The following is a 15,025-nucleotide window of genomic DNA, read 5'->3' as shown; positions in this document are numbered from 1 at the left end:
CAATCAAAGATATGTACTAATATTTTCAATCTGTTCATCACAGAATAATTTATAATATCAAAACATATTAGTAACCTGAATGTTCAATATTAAATAAATGAGGTTATGACCACATGATAGAATACCAGATGGCTGTTACATACACTAGCATTAAAAAGTATTTCCCAGAATGAAAAGAAACAAGTAGCATGATTCCAATGTTGTGTTTTTAGAAAGCTCATTTACGTACAGGAAAAAGGACTGCGAGGATGTCGCAGAACCACATACTACAGAATGGATTCCCTCTGCATCTGGGATCATGGATAATTTTTGTTTTATGTTTTTATTCTTCCTCTATTTAAAAATCTTTCCAAAATTAATTAGGAAAAAGTATAATTACATATTTAACAGGAAGAAAAGTCTGACATTGGTCTATAAAATAGATTGGAATGGAAAAAGAATGAAATCAGTAGTGCTGGCAAGGAAAAAATGATGATTTAATGGCTATCTAGATACAAAAAAGAAGAAAAAGTAATCCAGTTTATTATAAGAATTAAACCTGAGGGAGAAGAGGAGACCGTGCACTGGAGGGGCCTTGACCCACGGTAGTGCCGGCTGGACAGGCTGCACTGGGAGCCAGCCATCACACAGTGCTTTATCACATTTTGAGGCCATTATCGCAATTCCGAGGACTTGGGGAGGCAGAAACCCTGGGTCTGGCACAGCGAGAGCATGAGTTCAGCGCCTTGTTTCCAAGCCACGTGGGCTGGTTAGGAGCGTTCTGGGCTAGAAACCGATGTTCACAGAGATACGTGAAGTCACTACACCCAGGAGCAGAAAGGAGCAGGATCCAGCACTCAGAGGATGAACGTGCAGCAGGCAACAGAGGCATGAGGTCACTGGACTCTTCCACTAAAGTCACTATTGGTCAGTAACCTTTAGAAGACACTTTGTTATATTTATTATGCTTAATCATACCCCCATCTCTAATCCAAAACTGGAAAAGGCACACGATAGAAAACAGACAATTAAAATAATGGATCAAAAATCACGTAGATAAACAACCAATGTTACTGCAATAAAAAAAAAAAAGGGAAAAAATAAATAATAATAAATAAATAAAAAATAGCATACAAAAAAAAAATCATGTAGAGAGAGTGAGAGAGAAGTAAGGAGAACACACACTCCTGGGAAGAGTCCCGGTTTATACCTGCTGTCCTGGCCTAGTGACTAACAGCCCTTGCACTTTACAGTCACCTCAGCAATAATTACATCATCACCAAGCTAACAGAGTAACTAAGTTGAAAAGTGTATTTTGAGTACCTGAAAGACAACGCAAAGAAAAAGTTAATTATCTAATGATCACTAATCACTCCTGATTTATATTATATACTCATCTGTTTATTTCTTTATCCCATGGCTTCTCCAACAGAACATAAGCACCATGAACATAAAACCTTCTGTTTTGTTCACAGCTGTGTCCTCAGCACCCAGAACAGAGGCTGGCACACAACAGCCACTCTAAATACGAACAAATCGTGTAAAAAGGAAGTCTGTCAGCTGTCAGAAGCAGCTCTTTCCTGGGACTAATTATTACGTGAATCCTCATGGAAGGAGCATTGTTGAAGGCAGTGGTTTTGTAAAGAGGCAGAACAATGTTCTTCGTGGGATCATTTCTTATATCCACCCTTACTAAAAGCCAAATGTACATTTTATGACGTGTCTCAGAAAGGCATTTCTGTGGGGAACTAACAATGTCATTTCTAGTAACTAAATCTGATCTAGGGAATATAAAACAGGCAAATTCAATGTTAGTGATAGGATCCAGTGGGTGGAAATTCTGTCAGCTTTGCTGTATGTTTAAAAATGTTCATAATAAAATGTTGGGAAAAAATACTGAAAATGTTTTGATCTAGGGAAAGAAATTCAAAAGTCAAGAGGAATGAATATTTCTCCTGTCCATGAGGGTCTCATTCTCAGTTACTGTCCCCTCAATTGTGGACAACAAATACGTGGTTAGGACTGTAAACACGTGGCTGATCTCAGGGACACCCAGGGGCCCACGACACCACAAGTGTATGTACGTGTAAGAGAACTGGGACCGTCCTGTAACTGCTAATAAACACGACCCATGCTCTGGTCCGAAAGGCAGGCAGTGGGCTGCACACAACAGGGTGGGCTGCACACGACAGGGTGGGCTTCAGCCCCGCCCTGCGGACAGGGGTTGGCAAAGGCCAGGAGGTTGCAAGCGAGGGGCTAACTCATCACAGGCGGCAGCACAGAGAGCCAACGGAGACCTTCCTCAGGCCAGGCAGCAACCACAAAGATTGTGCAGGATGTCCTTAACACAAACGTCCCTCAGCAAACACACGCACACTTTCGTGGACAAGCACCAGCCGATCAGAGGTCCAAGCTTTGGCTGACCACCCCAGTCTCTGGCCCTGAAGGCCTGACCCTCACGAGGAGATTCTGCTTCCACCTGAAAGGGAGCACTACCAAAAAATAGGAGAACGGAATCACATTCGCTTCAGATTCTGGAAAAACAGCACAGCAAAAAGTGTATACGTGAGAACAAAAGATACTAAAACAAGTGTAGGAAAATACTAAGCATTTACCCTAATTACATCAATATACAGGGGAGGAAAATTAGATCCTTTGCAATCAATAGTTGTATTTTTCTGTTCTCATTTTTTTTCTTTTTTTTGCAAATTTATACTACCAATTCTGGTTGAAACATTTTGCTAAATTATTTACTTAATTTCCACTTTAAAAAATATCAGCTTCCTTTTCTGTAAAATTTCAAAATGTTATGATAGATTTCTTAATATATACTAAAAGTACATTCACGACATAATTAGAAGATTCAGCTTCATATTTCCTAGAAGATCAGTCATCTCTCTACTGATCACATGACATAGACTTGAATCACATTTTTACCAAGGTTTCTACTCTCAGGCAACAAGTCTTACCATCTGGCTGCGTTCGACAGGACTTCCCTCTAGAGGGCTGATCTTAGGGTGACTAGAGAGGCAACGGGGCATCAGAAAAAGGTACCTTGCATTCCCTTTTCTTAGGCTCTTCCTTCGACGACCTCTCTTTTTTATCCACGCCACCCCAGTATCTCTCATCATCCAGACAAAAGCCTTCACTGTGTCGTTTCTTCTTATGTCTCTCCTCTCCTTCCTTGTCAGAGGATGGAGTCCTTGGTTCTTTTGAATACTTCTCTTTTTTCTCCCTTGTGCTGCTTTTTTCTTGATGTTTCTTTTCTCGATCTGGTTCTTTATGCCTCCTGCGTCTTCTTTCACCTTCTTCTTTATAAAGCCAGTACTTAAGAGGATTGTCTTTGCTGTCACCATACTGCAACTTTGAACGTGACATATGGAAAAAGGCATGAGCACATGAAACACTGTCTTGCACCTGTTACGATAAAGGGGGGAAGCCATAGAACTACCGCTGCCCCTCACTCTTCTATCCTGCTGCAGGCACCTTCCTAAAAACTTAGTCTGGTGACGAGCTTCCGGAAAGGGAAAACCCTCTGCTCCACTTCAGATGCTTCAGCCACCCGACCCTACAGGACAACAGCGACACTGCAGCCAAGTGTCCTCACCCTGATGTGGGAAACAACATCCAAACTCCTCAGCATGGCAAACACGGCCCTGCACAGTCCAGCCTCTACTCTCCTCTCCAGTCTCGACTTTGTCATTCTTGTCACCCTCTCCCCAATTCCTACACATCCTGAGCTCCATCAACACGTAAGCCCTTCCTGTGACACGTATGTGACTTCTCCAGGAAGACATTAGCTTCTGTGAGCAGCACACCGCTGTACCTCTCTCAACAGCGTGTCCCCATCAGTCTATCCCTCCTATCTGCTTCCTCCGACCCAGGTAGATTCTTAAAACTGGGCACCATCGTTTAGACAGTCATCTCTGCAGCCCCCAAACCACTGTAGACACTCAGTAATAACTGGGGATATCTGTCACAAAGTGGCGTGCTGATAATTTGTAGAACAGGTTGTGAGTATGTAATATTTTTGGCTCAGACTCCCAGTTCTGGGAGCATCATCAACATGCCTCAACGGAGCCCCAAAATGAACTGTCCATTTCCTTTCACTTGAGGTCTCCTCTGCTCACACCCACTTGGTGACCACTGCATTCTTGCTCTACAGTTGGAGTGCTGCTTCTCACAGCCCCTCGTCTCAGGTCCCTGTGGTCCCACTCCCTTCATCCCTCCTGTGGACCACGCAACAGTCCCCCAACTCATCTCCCTTCCTCCAGTCTACCCAACTCCCACTCACTCCACTCATCACTGCCAGGATGAGCTTCCTAATGAAATACACGCTGACAAGCCATTTGACCAAACTCCTCAATGTAAAGTTAGATTACCACCACACTCATCAGAATAAATTCCATGGGGATTAGAGATTTAAGTGTTAAAAGAAGTTATAAGAACTCAGAACAAAATACAGGGGGACTACTTACATAACACTGGTGTGGGGAGAGGGCTCTCTAAGCATAACATCAACAACAGAAATAATGAACAGACAGACTTGACCACTTCATAATTTTAAACTCACTTGTAAAAATAAAGATTCCATGGATGGGCCTGGAGCGTATTATGTTAAGTGAAATAAGCCAGAAAGAGAAAGACAAACACTGTATGATCTCACTCATATGTGGAATATAAACCAACACATGGACAGAGAAAACTGGACTGTGGTTACCCGGGAAGTGGGGGTGGGGGGTGGGCACAAGGGGTGAAGGGAGTCATATATGGGGTGATGGACAAACAAAAATGTACAACCCAAAATTTCACAATGTTAGAAACCATTAAAATATCAATAAAAATCAAAAAAAATAAAAAATAAAAAAATAAAAAAAAATAAAGATTCCACAAGTAAAATTCAAAACAAACAGAAAGCAGCAACATAAATGAGTAGCAGAGAGTTCATCTTGAAAGTACTCTTAAAATTAATACTACACTTCACCAGAAAAGGACACAAACACACACAAGAAGCAAACTCGCCTATAAAACACTCAGAAGTGCCCTTCTCTTCTGAAGTAAATCAGCAAAGATTACAAATCATGATAATGCCCACTGCTGCTCAGGTCATGGGGAATTACACTCTGATGAAATAAATAATTACAGCTTTTATGTAAAGCAAATGGGATACGTTTACATTTACTTTGATCTACTAAGTTCATTTCCAGAAACTAATCAGAAGGAAATAATAATGAATAGATGCAAAAAGTTTACCCCCTAGGTGTCTTTATAATAAAAAAAATTTAGAAGCAACCTAAGCGTCCAAAAAAAGCAGACAAGTCAAGAAAATTATGAAACATCCATATCACTGAATATTATATTATGCAACCATTAAAATATTATAGAGAAATACGATAACTTAGAAAAATGCCCAAAATGTATTCAGTTTCAACAGTTTATAAAACAGTAAAAATTCAATTTAAGGGGAAAAAAGTCTATACATACATATATACATATAAACCTGGTAGGATATATACCTAAACATTATCAATAATTATCTCTGAGTGGGGAATCGTTTTTATTTTTCTTATTATTTATTTGTATTTTCTGAATTTTCCAAAGTAACCAAGTATTACTCTCGGAATCGGAGAAACACACTTGCCTACGCGCGGAAAAGTAACTAACTGTGCTTAGTGCTCCAGAACTTTCTCAGGCCTTGAATTCTGTGTTACAAAATTCTCCAGAAACGCTCCTGAAATAATGCTTCAAGTGTCCTCTCTTTGCACTCTTTGGAAAACCCTTCCTCAGCCTGCTCTGAATACCTTTCTTTCTCGGTATCTTCTTTCTCTCTCTTCGTCTCCTCGTTCAGAGTCTTCATCTCTCCTTTCCGTTTCTTCAATTCTTACTTTACTTACTACAAAAATAAAACATATGTTTAACATTCCCAAACTTTAGCACATCAAGAAGATCTCCTCACATCTTGCTGCAGTCTTTATTGTATATACTGCATTATTACAAATTACATATTAACACACATGAAAACACAGTCTTCAATTAAAACACATTCTCCAATCTCAAGAATGGAAAGTTCTAGAATCTAAACATAAAACACAATAAAGAAGGAGAGCACAATGGCAAGTGCTACTGAGGCAACCGGGAAAATGTCAGACTAACCCTGGAAACTCAACAGGGGCATCAGCCCACCTGCATGCCTTCAGAGTGCCTGTGTTGCTGAGAGACGTGCTCAGGGAAACACACCCGGTTCACTGAGAAAAATCGGCCCAGGCAGGCAGATGTTTCCACCAAGTGCTCAGCTGCAAGGCAGTACCAGAGAGGGATGAGCTGGGGAACTGCGCCTGCCCCTCCTGGAGCCCCGCTGCTGAGGGTGCAGCAGACGCAGGAGGCCCCTGCAATAAGAAGACCGCCTGCAGCCCACACCACTGGAATGAGGACGAAGCTGGCACCTACCCCACCCCCACCCTGCAATCTTTCCCTGCCAGGGGAGCCCAACAGAGCCACACACCACCACTGATGACGCCTACAGCACCGGCCAAGAGTGAAACACCAGACTTTCACTTCTGTACAGTCAAAGAAGTCATTAGGCTTACTGTTAAGAGAATCAATATTTTAAAAGATGAGGACAAAATTAAACACTCAGAGATCACTAGAACAAACTTCATTCATTCAAAAAGTATTCGCCGAGCACTGACCACTTTTCTAGGACCCTGAGGTAAGAGATCAAAACAATGGGGTAGAGGGTTCCCCTGGAGCTCACCCTCAGCAGGGGAGACAGGCGTGGAGGGGTGAGGAGGGCCAGGTTCCAACAGACGGGATGAGAAAGAATGGGTCAGGGTGATCCCAGGTTCCCCGACTGAGGGCAGGAGGACGCAGCTGCCGTCCAGTGAAACGGGGAAAGCTGCACAGAGGAGGTTCTGCGGGGCTCTCAGAAGTTCTGTGTGGGCACATTAAGTCTGCACTATCAAAGTACAGGAGGATATACAGCCCAGAATTCAGGGATGAGGCCCAATTTGGGAGCAAAAACTTGGAACTCGGGGGGGCCGGCCCCGTGGCTTAGCGGTTAAGTGCATGCACTCCACTACTGGCGGCCCAGGTTCGGATCCCGGTCACACACTGACGCACCGCTTGTCCGGCCATGCTGAGGCAGCGTCCCACCTACAGCAACTAGAAGGATGTGCAACTATGACATACAACTATCTACTGGGGCTTTGGGGAGAAAAAGGGGAAAAAAAGGAGGAGGATTGGCAATAGATGTTAGCTCAGGGCCGGTCTTCCTCAGCAAAAAAAAAAAAAGAGGAGGATTGACACGGATGTTAGCTCAGGCCTGATCTTCCTCACAAAAAAAAAAAAAAGAAAAAGAAAAAAAGGAATAAATACCATGAACAGCAAAACAAACCTAAAAAGGGGCAATGGATAATAAGATACTGTTAAACTTAATTAGTGGTATCCCGGTTAACCCACAATCCTACCCCTAAGTACACCATGTCCAACAGAAACGCACCTCCTGTTCCTAGAGCCTTATCCAGTACGCTAAGTCTGCAGGCACTGCAACGGCCCTCAGCAGCAGGCGGGAGTGGTGGGTAACAGGGACCACGGAAAAAGGCTGTGGCTTCCATTGTTTCCAAGCCAGGCCCTCAAGCCTTCTGATGATTCTAAGAGTCATTACATATTCTTCTAATATATTCCTTTTTTGTTTATGTTGGCTAGTTTGAATTTTTTATAAGAGGCATATAGTATTTGTATAATAAAAAATAGTGATGATACTTCCATTTTGGGAGGTAAAAAGCATCTACCATTACCTTAGAATTCCTAGGAATTTAGATAAATAATATTTAAATATTGCTTAAAATAAAACTGACACTTTTGAGGAATTATTTTTATCACAGAGCATTATTTTGTTTATTTATGATGTGGATTGAGATTTACTCAGATAATAAATCCAAAATACGTTTCAATAGCAAAATTCTAGCAAACAATGAGAAAATTGTTACTCCTTTCATTCACTGAGTTTTTAAAATATCAAAAAGGAAACAACAACGAAAAGTACACACACACACACACACACACGCACACATGCAAGTACAACACGGGCCTCTTACTTCAAATCCAAAGCTAAGACATTTACAAAAGCCATGAGAGAAAACAAAAGGATGAGTGAACACTTCAAGAGAGGAGAATGCCCCCAAACAGTAAGCCCTTTTAAAGAGAAACAGAGACATCAAGATGTAACAAACAGCTCAGCAACACTCAGGAGGGAGTGGGAATCACACCAGCTCAAAGGGACTCAACACCAAAGACAGCCTGGCGGGCGCACGCGCACCTGCTGGCATCTTGTGCTCAGCTCTCTGCAGGGGCTGCCGGCCTTGCATGTCCCGGCCCAGCAGGTTGTGGTAGGCAGCCGCCTGCGTCAGCTCCTCCCTCCTGGCTCTGCGGTCTTGGTCCTTTTCTTTGTCTTTTCCTCTCCTGTGGGACTTCTCTGCATCCTGCTCTTGGTACTTCTCCTTAAGCTTTCCTCTGTCCCGGTCTTTGGCGTCCTTTTTCCTTTCCCGGGGCTTTTCTCTGTCTCTCTCCCCTGGAGCCTTCTCCCTGGAGGCGTGGCCATCTCTCTCGGCCATCCTCTCTCTGCGTCTGGTGTCTCCGTCGGGCTCCCTGTGTTTGTGCTCCTTGTATTCCAGGACGTCCATTTCTGACTCCCTAGGTGGCAGCTTCTCGCTGTGTTTCTTATCTTCCTTGGGACTAGCTGATTGTGCAGCCTAAACAAGAAAAAGAAAGCAGGCTTCTGAACGTGAGGGTCATACTCACTGAAGGATCTTAAAATACACTGGCTTCAACTGCTTTCCATCCCAGCAAGATGGGCCTGGACAAAGAGTCTCCAAACCCACAGAAAGTGGAGTCAGACTTAGCATTTCTGCTGAGAAATGCCTGTCTTCTCAGACACTAACCACCTGGGTCCCAAAGAACAAGGACCCTCACTATGAAACTCCCAGGAGGCCTCCAGCTCAACTCCCAGCCCCTCCACACAGGCACACGGACCACACACACACTGCACACACCACACGCATGTACACACACCGCCACAGACACACACAGCCTGCCCAAGCCCTGAACTACAACAGAACCCAATTGAGCTGGTGGGTGCCATGCAGGGCTAGGAAACCCTACCCCACAGCGGTTGGGAGCTATCACCCACACGGCTTTACTCTGAGGGAGCCCACAGACACAGAGCCGGACAGGGCTGAGAACCAGGTCAAACTGCCCAAGACCATCCAGGGTCCAAACGGAGCCCAACCCAAACCTTTAAAATACCATACCCAAAGGTGTTTTCTGAGGTCGTCTGCTTTCCAAGTATCATCTTTGGATCTTCTCTAGAAAGAAAAGTATAAAGTTAGAATTTTAAAGTGTAACGTATCTAATTTTGTACATTCTACTGAGCTGTTTTTTCATTAGGCTATTTAAGTCGATGGCAATTGGTGCTTGATATGCAAGAAATGACTGTCTATCGATGATAACAAAAGGCAATAGAAATGCAGACTTTAAAAAATTACCCACTAGTCTAAAATTTCCTATAAATGATTATGGAATGTGTGCCTTTGGCTACTTCATCATGTAAACCTTCATGCTGCTTCAAGGCTCAGCTAAGCCTAGGTAAAACGCACTCCTCACCTTCCCCACATCACCCACAGCCGGCCTGCCAGTGCCTGCTCCTGAGACAGGAAAAGGCAGGAAAAAAAAAAACTGTCTCTTGAGCAGCAGGCAGCGCAGCGGCAGGATGCAGCTGTCATCCAGCATCTGGGATTAACCATCGGCCAGAGACTCACAAGTTCCAGAAACTCCATGCTCCACAAACATACCCCCCGCTTGTCTAACATCCCCTCCCCTTGCCTAACACCACCCTCCCCGTGCCTAGCTAATCAGCGGTCTGGTCACCAGCTTGGTGCCTGGCCTACAGGAAATGGCCACCTGGCCCGGAGACTGACACCAGTCCCCAGCTGCCAACCCAACTCTCGACTTCAAACTGACCAGTCCCAGCTGCCCACTTCAACTACTATAAATCAGCACCCCAGATCCCTACTCGGGGCTGGTCAGCCTGGCCTGCTTTCCTTCCTCAGTTTCTTTCTAATCAGCCTGGCTTTTGTCTCTCAAATAAACTTGCATAATCTCTCCTGACCCGCTCTTGAATTCTTTCTGCGCAGGTCAAGAACGCACACCAAGGGCTGGGTCTCACCAGGGACGCCCGTCCCACCCAGTGGGGTATCAGTCCCTCCTCCCAACAGTGTCTCTGGCTGCCTGATGAGCAGATGCCTCCGCAGCATTCCTGCCTGGCAGCTGCCCTCTTCCAGGACCCTTCACACATACAGTGGATAACAACGGAACGGTGCAACTCAACCAAGAGAGCCTGTGCTGCTGGAAGAGACGATGACAGAGCGGAAACCCTCTGCAGGGTTGCAAAGGCTGCAGCCAGGAATGCGAAGAGTAAATATGTCAGAAAACCCACCCGACTGGGCTTCTTAATGGTTGTAATTACATTACTCATGAAGTAAAAACACTGAAGGCAACAAACCTCCAACAGAGACCACAGGGATCCCTCTTCTGCCTCTCTAGTTTTCACCAACAGAAACCCAGCTTCAGACACTTAAATTTAGGCACCAACACTGCTTAGTCCTGAAGCTTTCCTTTCTTTCCTTTTTCTTTCTTTTACATTTCTCAGGTTATAAAATGACACAGAGCTCCTTCCTGCCCCCTCACAGCCCCCAGTATCACACGTATTCCCAGAAACTATGCACACCTGGCACGTGCATGGACACAGCGCTTCAGATAAGGGGCCTAACTTGTTTACCCCCTGCTCTGCCAAGGTCTTTTAAAGACCCAATCAACCGACATTTCAGCCCCTTCCCTGGGGAGGTGGGCAAGTTAAATTAAAATGGACTCTCCAGGGCCGGCCCGCTGGAGCAAGCAGTTAAGTGCGCACGCTCCGCTGAGGCAACCCAGGGTTCGCCGGTTCAGATCCCAGGCGCGCACCGACACACTGCTTGTCAAGCCATGCTGTGGCAGCATCCCATATAAAGTAGAGGAAGATGGGCATGGATGTTAGCCCAGGGTCAGTCTTCCTCAGCAAAAAAAAAAGAGGAGGATTGGCCGATGTTAGCTCAGGCTCAAAAAAAAAAAAAAAAAAATGGACTCTCCAAGCACAAAGTAGAAAGGTAGTATTTTCCCTCATTTTCAGAGAGGAATAAACCACATCCTGAAAACAGACAAAAACTCCAGAGAGCTGCCTAAACAGCAAACCTTCAACCTGTAGGATCACTCAATCCACACTCAAGGAAATGTGGGAATTAAACTCCATGGAGTTCACCATCCACACTAAGAGACCCCAGACAAAGTGTCCACTGTGTGTAAGATGGACAGAAAAAGAGAGACAGCAACTCCCAGAGAGAGCACCTGGTGTACCAACCAGCATCTCACACGTCTGATCTCATAAATCAGCTGAACTAATACCTATCATGACAAAACTCTCCAGAGAACTGTACAGAAAGAACCCTAAACAATTTTAAATCCCTTTCCTCTGCCTCCAGAATAAAGTGGGTTAAACTGACTTAACAGAGGAGGTGTTACCACAGGCACAGCCCCAACCTCCAGTGAGCCCCTCAGGCCGCATGCGCCTTGCGCCCCGCTCTTCCTAGGCCACGGCTCTTTCATCTTGGGGTCTACATCACTATGTGGAAGACTTGAGATGATCTCGTCAGTCTCTCTTTACATTACTCACCATGTTTATTCTTGAGCCAGACTCAGAGGCAGTAAAGGCACAGCCTTACTCTCGGGGTCATGGTGGGGGTGTCCAGGCAGCCCCTCTGGTCCTGCTTCCCTATTTTGAGAAAAGCAGTTTCCCCAAAGCATGCGGATCCCTGGAATATCACGTCCCACCAAACAGCTCAACCACCTGGACCTGCCGCCAAACCCCTGGGTGGACGTAACTCCCACCAGCTGCACGGACTCAAGCAAGACACTTCTGGGTGTCCTGGCTTGGCAGCACTGTGATTCCCTCTTGCCTTCAACAGCTGAGCAACCGCTCACTCGCCAAAAGCTAAAGCTAAATCTCAGTGTAACCAGGTAGCTGCATGTTAACAAACGCTCATAAGAGTCAAGTTGTTTTGTTTTCCATAAACTGTTTGAGAACAGCTATCATGGGTTTTAAACCTCGGGCTAAGCACCCTCTCCCTCAAGATTTGTCTCCCTGCATCTCAGCACGCTGGAATCCGTGGCTGGGCTGCTGCCAAGACTGGCCTGGTGGAAGGGGCATCCACACTCCACTCTCGGATCAGATACAATCCATCACCAAGTCCCACTATTTCTTCTCTTAACACATTTTCCTAAACCCATTCTTCCCGTCCAGGCCCTGCCACAAGCCCAGCCCAGACGTTCATGCACTGGCAGTCATGTCTCCCAACTGTGTCTCCTAACATGTGAGACGTGGTGTCCAGTAAGACACCAGCAACAACTCCCAGAGTCACAGGTGGGAGCGCACAGGGCCACTGCAGGCCACAGGAGGGTGTGACCCACCACCCTAGAGGGTGACAAGACGAGCACACTTGCTAAAAGACCCAAAGAGGGTGAGGCTGGTTCACACACAGCTTTAAGACTGAGACATACTTTACCTTTGCCGGTCTTAATTTTTTTTCAATTATCCATTATATTAGAATTTTTTTAATTATAAAATTCAATTCAAATTCAAAATAGGAAAAAATTATTAAATTTGGCCTATTCTGGTTCTTGGTTGCTCTTCATTCTCGTTATTATTCATTCTCTTCATTCAGTTACTATGTAACTGATGGCTCCCTGGCAGTGAGGTTGCCGGGGAAGAAAAGGGAAACTAAGTGAGATTACCGATTTCTCCACTGCTTATTCCCTACAATCACTGCTCGTTAACACACCACAGTTTGCTCACCATTTGGCTGAGAACAGGTAGCTCGTTTCTAATATTCCAGATAACGAACACTGGGTTTTGGTGTGCTGTATCTGCAGAAAGGAGTCCTACTGTGGGGACGCTGCGTCAGCCCTGACAGCACTGAGTCTCCTGTGCAGAGGAGAGGCTGACCTCGGACTGAGTTCCTTCTAGACCTGGCTGCAGATGAGCAGTGTGGGGAGGGGTCAGAGACCAATAGCCCAACACTAGCTGACTATCAACAGCAGGGGAGAGCTGAGCCCCATCCTCCTCTGTGCAGGGGCAACTGGGCAGGTCAAAGGGAGCAGCCAGGGAAGAGAAAATCACAGAGGGGTTGTCAGTGTAAATGCACCCAGGCCAGCTGTGTCTGCGGCTGGCAGCTGTCAAGTCAGGATCCCACTCTCCCACAAAGACTGGGAGGCAGAGGCCCCATCCTTCCTGAAGACTCTATTTCCAGGACAGCTCTCGGGTCCTTGAAAAAGACACTCGGGCTGTAGAGACACACAGGTATCTCAAAGGGACAGAGGAAGGATGTGCAATTGCAAATGCCCTAAGAAAAGGGAGCAGGCCTATCCAGGCCTTGGCCCAACAAACTGTTATTCTTCTGACAGCCCCAAGCTTTCCCAGAGGGGAACTCAAAGATGGCTGGGTCGTCCCAAGGACGTGGCCTTGGCCTGCCAGAAGCCAGCTAAACCTTGGTCAAGGTTCGTGCAAGAGAACCCCACAAGTGGGTTAGTGAAAACCAACCCTTGGATTTACCTGAGAACATTCAGCCTTTCTAAAAACAGAATGAACAGCACTGCACCGACCTAAACAGTCGACACTAGTTCACAGTGAACTGCTACAGCACAGTTTGTATTTCACAGCAACGTTTAAAAAGAAGGGTAGGAATGTATTTTCTTCTAGAGATAACCTAAATACAAACATATATACATATGTATTACATCTTTCAAGCTATAAGTAATAAATTTCACGATAACAATAAACTCACACATTACCAATCATTTGGTATGTAACAGAAAAACTTAGAAATTTCTAAAATTTTTGTGGAGCATAAAAATTAATAAAAGTCAAACACTGTAAGCAAGGTAACTAAAGTGTTTTTAAAGAACTACCATTGAAACACTGCCACTACTCTTCTCAAGCAGGTGTAACACCTGCAAACACACCATTAAGTTTTAGTTGTCTAAGAATAGCTATGTAATACTGAATCTTGGTATGATCTTACTACAAATAAAGAGCACAAAACTGCTTATATTAGTGCTGGCAGTTACATGAGCAAAGAAGTATACTGACACAAGCCAAGGAAAAGCTTGGTACGTCACAAACATTATATTAAACAATACCAGGAAGTCCAGCACAGTTTTATTCCAATCCCCTCATGGAGCCTTTATCCTTCCCTTTACTCTATGAAACAAACTACACTAATTAATTCTATAACACTATAATCATTACATAATTAGGTTCTAATGACCAGTAGGTTAAACTCCTAAAAAGTTAATGACCAATTTGCAACTGAGCACCTAACACAGGTAGGTATTCATTAGCTGCCAGGAAATATCCAGCCCTGAGGTCGTTGCTTTTGCTACTCTGAAATATTTACGTAATAAAAATGTATGAGAGGGGGCCGGCCCCGTGGCTTGGTGGTTAAGTGCTTGCGCTCTGCTGCTGGCGGCCCGGGTTCGGATCCCGGGCACGCACCGACACACCACTTCTCCGGCCATGCTGAGGCCGCATCCCACATACAGCAAATAGAAGAATGTGCAGCTATGACATACAACTAACTACTGTGGCTTTGGGGGGAAAAAATAAAATAAATACAATCTTTAAAAAAAAAAATGAGGAAAAAAAACCCAAAGATAATCAAATTAAGGCAAAATGTATGAAAAACACAAGAGAGAAAAGATCTCTGTGGGATCTAAGAGACAAACACACATCTGATGGCGATATTTGATTATTGATAAAAGATGGGGTGGTTGAAGATCCCTGAGGAATTTCAGTGCCTGCTCTGGAATCTCCCTTAGCAGTTAAGAACAAGGGCTTTGCAAACAATTCAGGGAGAGACCTGAGAGAGAACCTGAGCTACCCAACAGCAGAGCAAACTCTTGC

At 44.8% G+C, this 15,025-nt stretch overlaps 1 protein-coding gene across 6 annotated transcripts in view; it reads right to left on the bottom strand.

Annotated features, from left to right (window-relative positions):
- Nucleotides 1-15,025, bottom strand: part of DYNC2I1 (dynein 2 intermediate chain 1) — a 66,798-nt gene that overhangs the window by 48,825 nt on the left and 2,948 nt on the right. For 2 of the 6 annotated variants that reach the window (XM_058534295.1, XM_058534321.1), the window contains exons 1-5: nucleotides 9,640-9,820; nucleotides 9,288-9,341; nucleotides 8,297-8,729; nucleotides 5,781-5,872; nucleotides 3,034-3,342 (exon numbers count right to left, since the gene is read on the bottom strand). In XM_058534295.1, coding sequence (XP_058390278.1) covers nucleotides 3,034-3,342; nucleotides 5,781-5,872; nucleotides 8,297-8,729; nucleotides 9,288-9,341; nucleotides 9,640-9,765 — 1,014 coding nt within the window. In that variant the 5' untranslated portion in view covers nucleotides 9,766-9,820. Of the gene's footprint in view, nucleotides 1-3,033; nucleotides 3,343-5,780; nucleotides 5,873-8,296; nucleotides 8,730-9,287; nucleotides 9,342-9,639; nucleotides 9,821-11,740; nucleotides 11,839-15,025 lie in introns of those variants that run through there. The other 4 variants (XM_058534310.1, XM_058534318.1, XM_058534317.1 and 1 more) reach the window with 3 other exon arrangements.

Source organism: Diceros bicornis, chromosome 3, assembly GCF_020826845.1.
Source record: "Diceros bicornis minor isolate mBicDic1 chromosome 3, mDicBic1.mat.cur, whole genome shotgun sequence".
Classification (NCBI taxonomy): Eukaryota; Metazoa; Chordata; class Mammalia; order Perissodactyla; family Rhinocerotidae; genus Diceros; species Diceros bicornis.
Note: the sequence above shows the minus strand (reverse complement) of the source record. Positions and strands in the feature narration are given on the sequence as shown.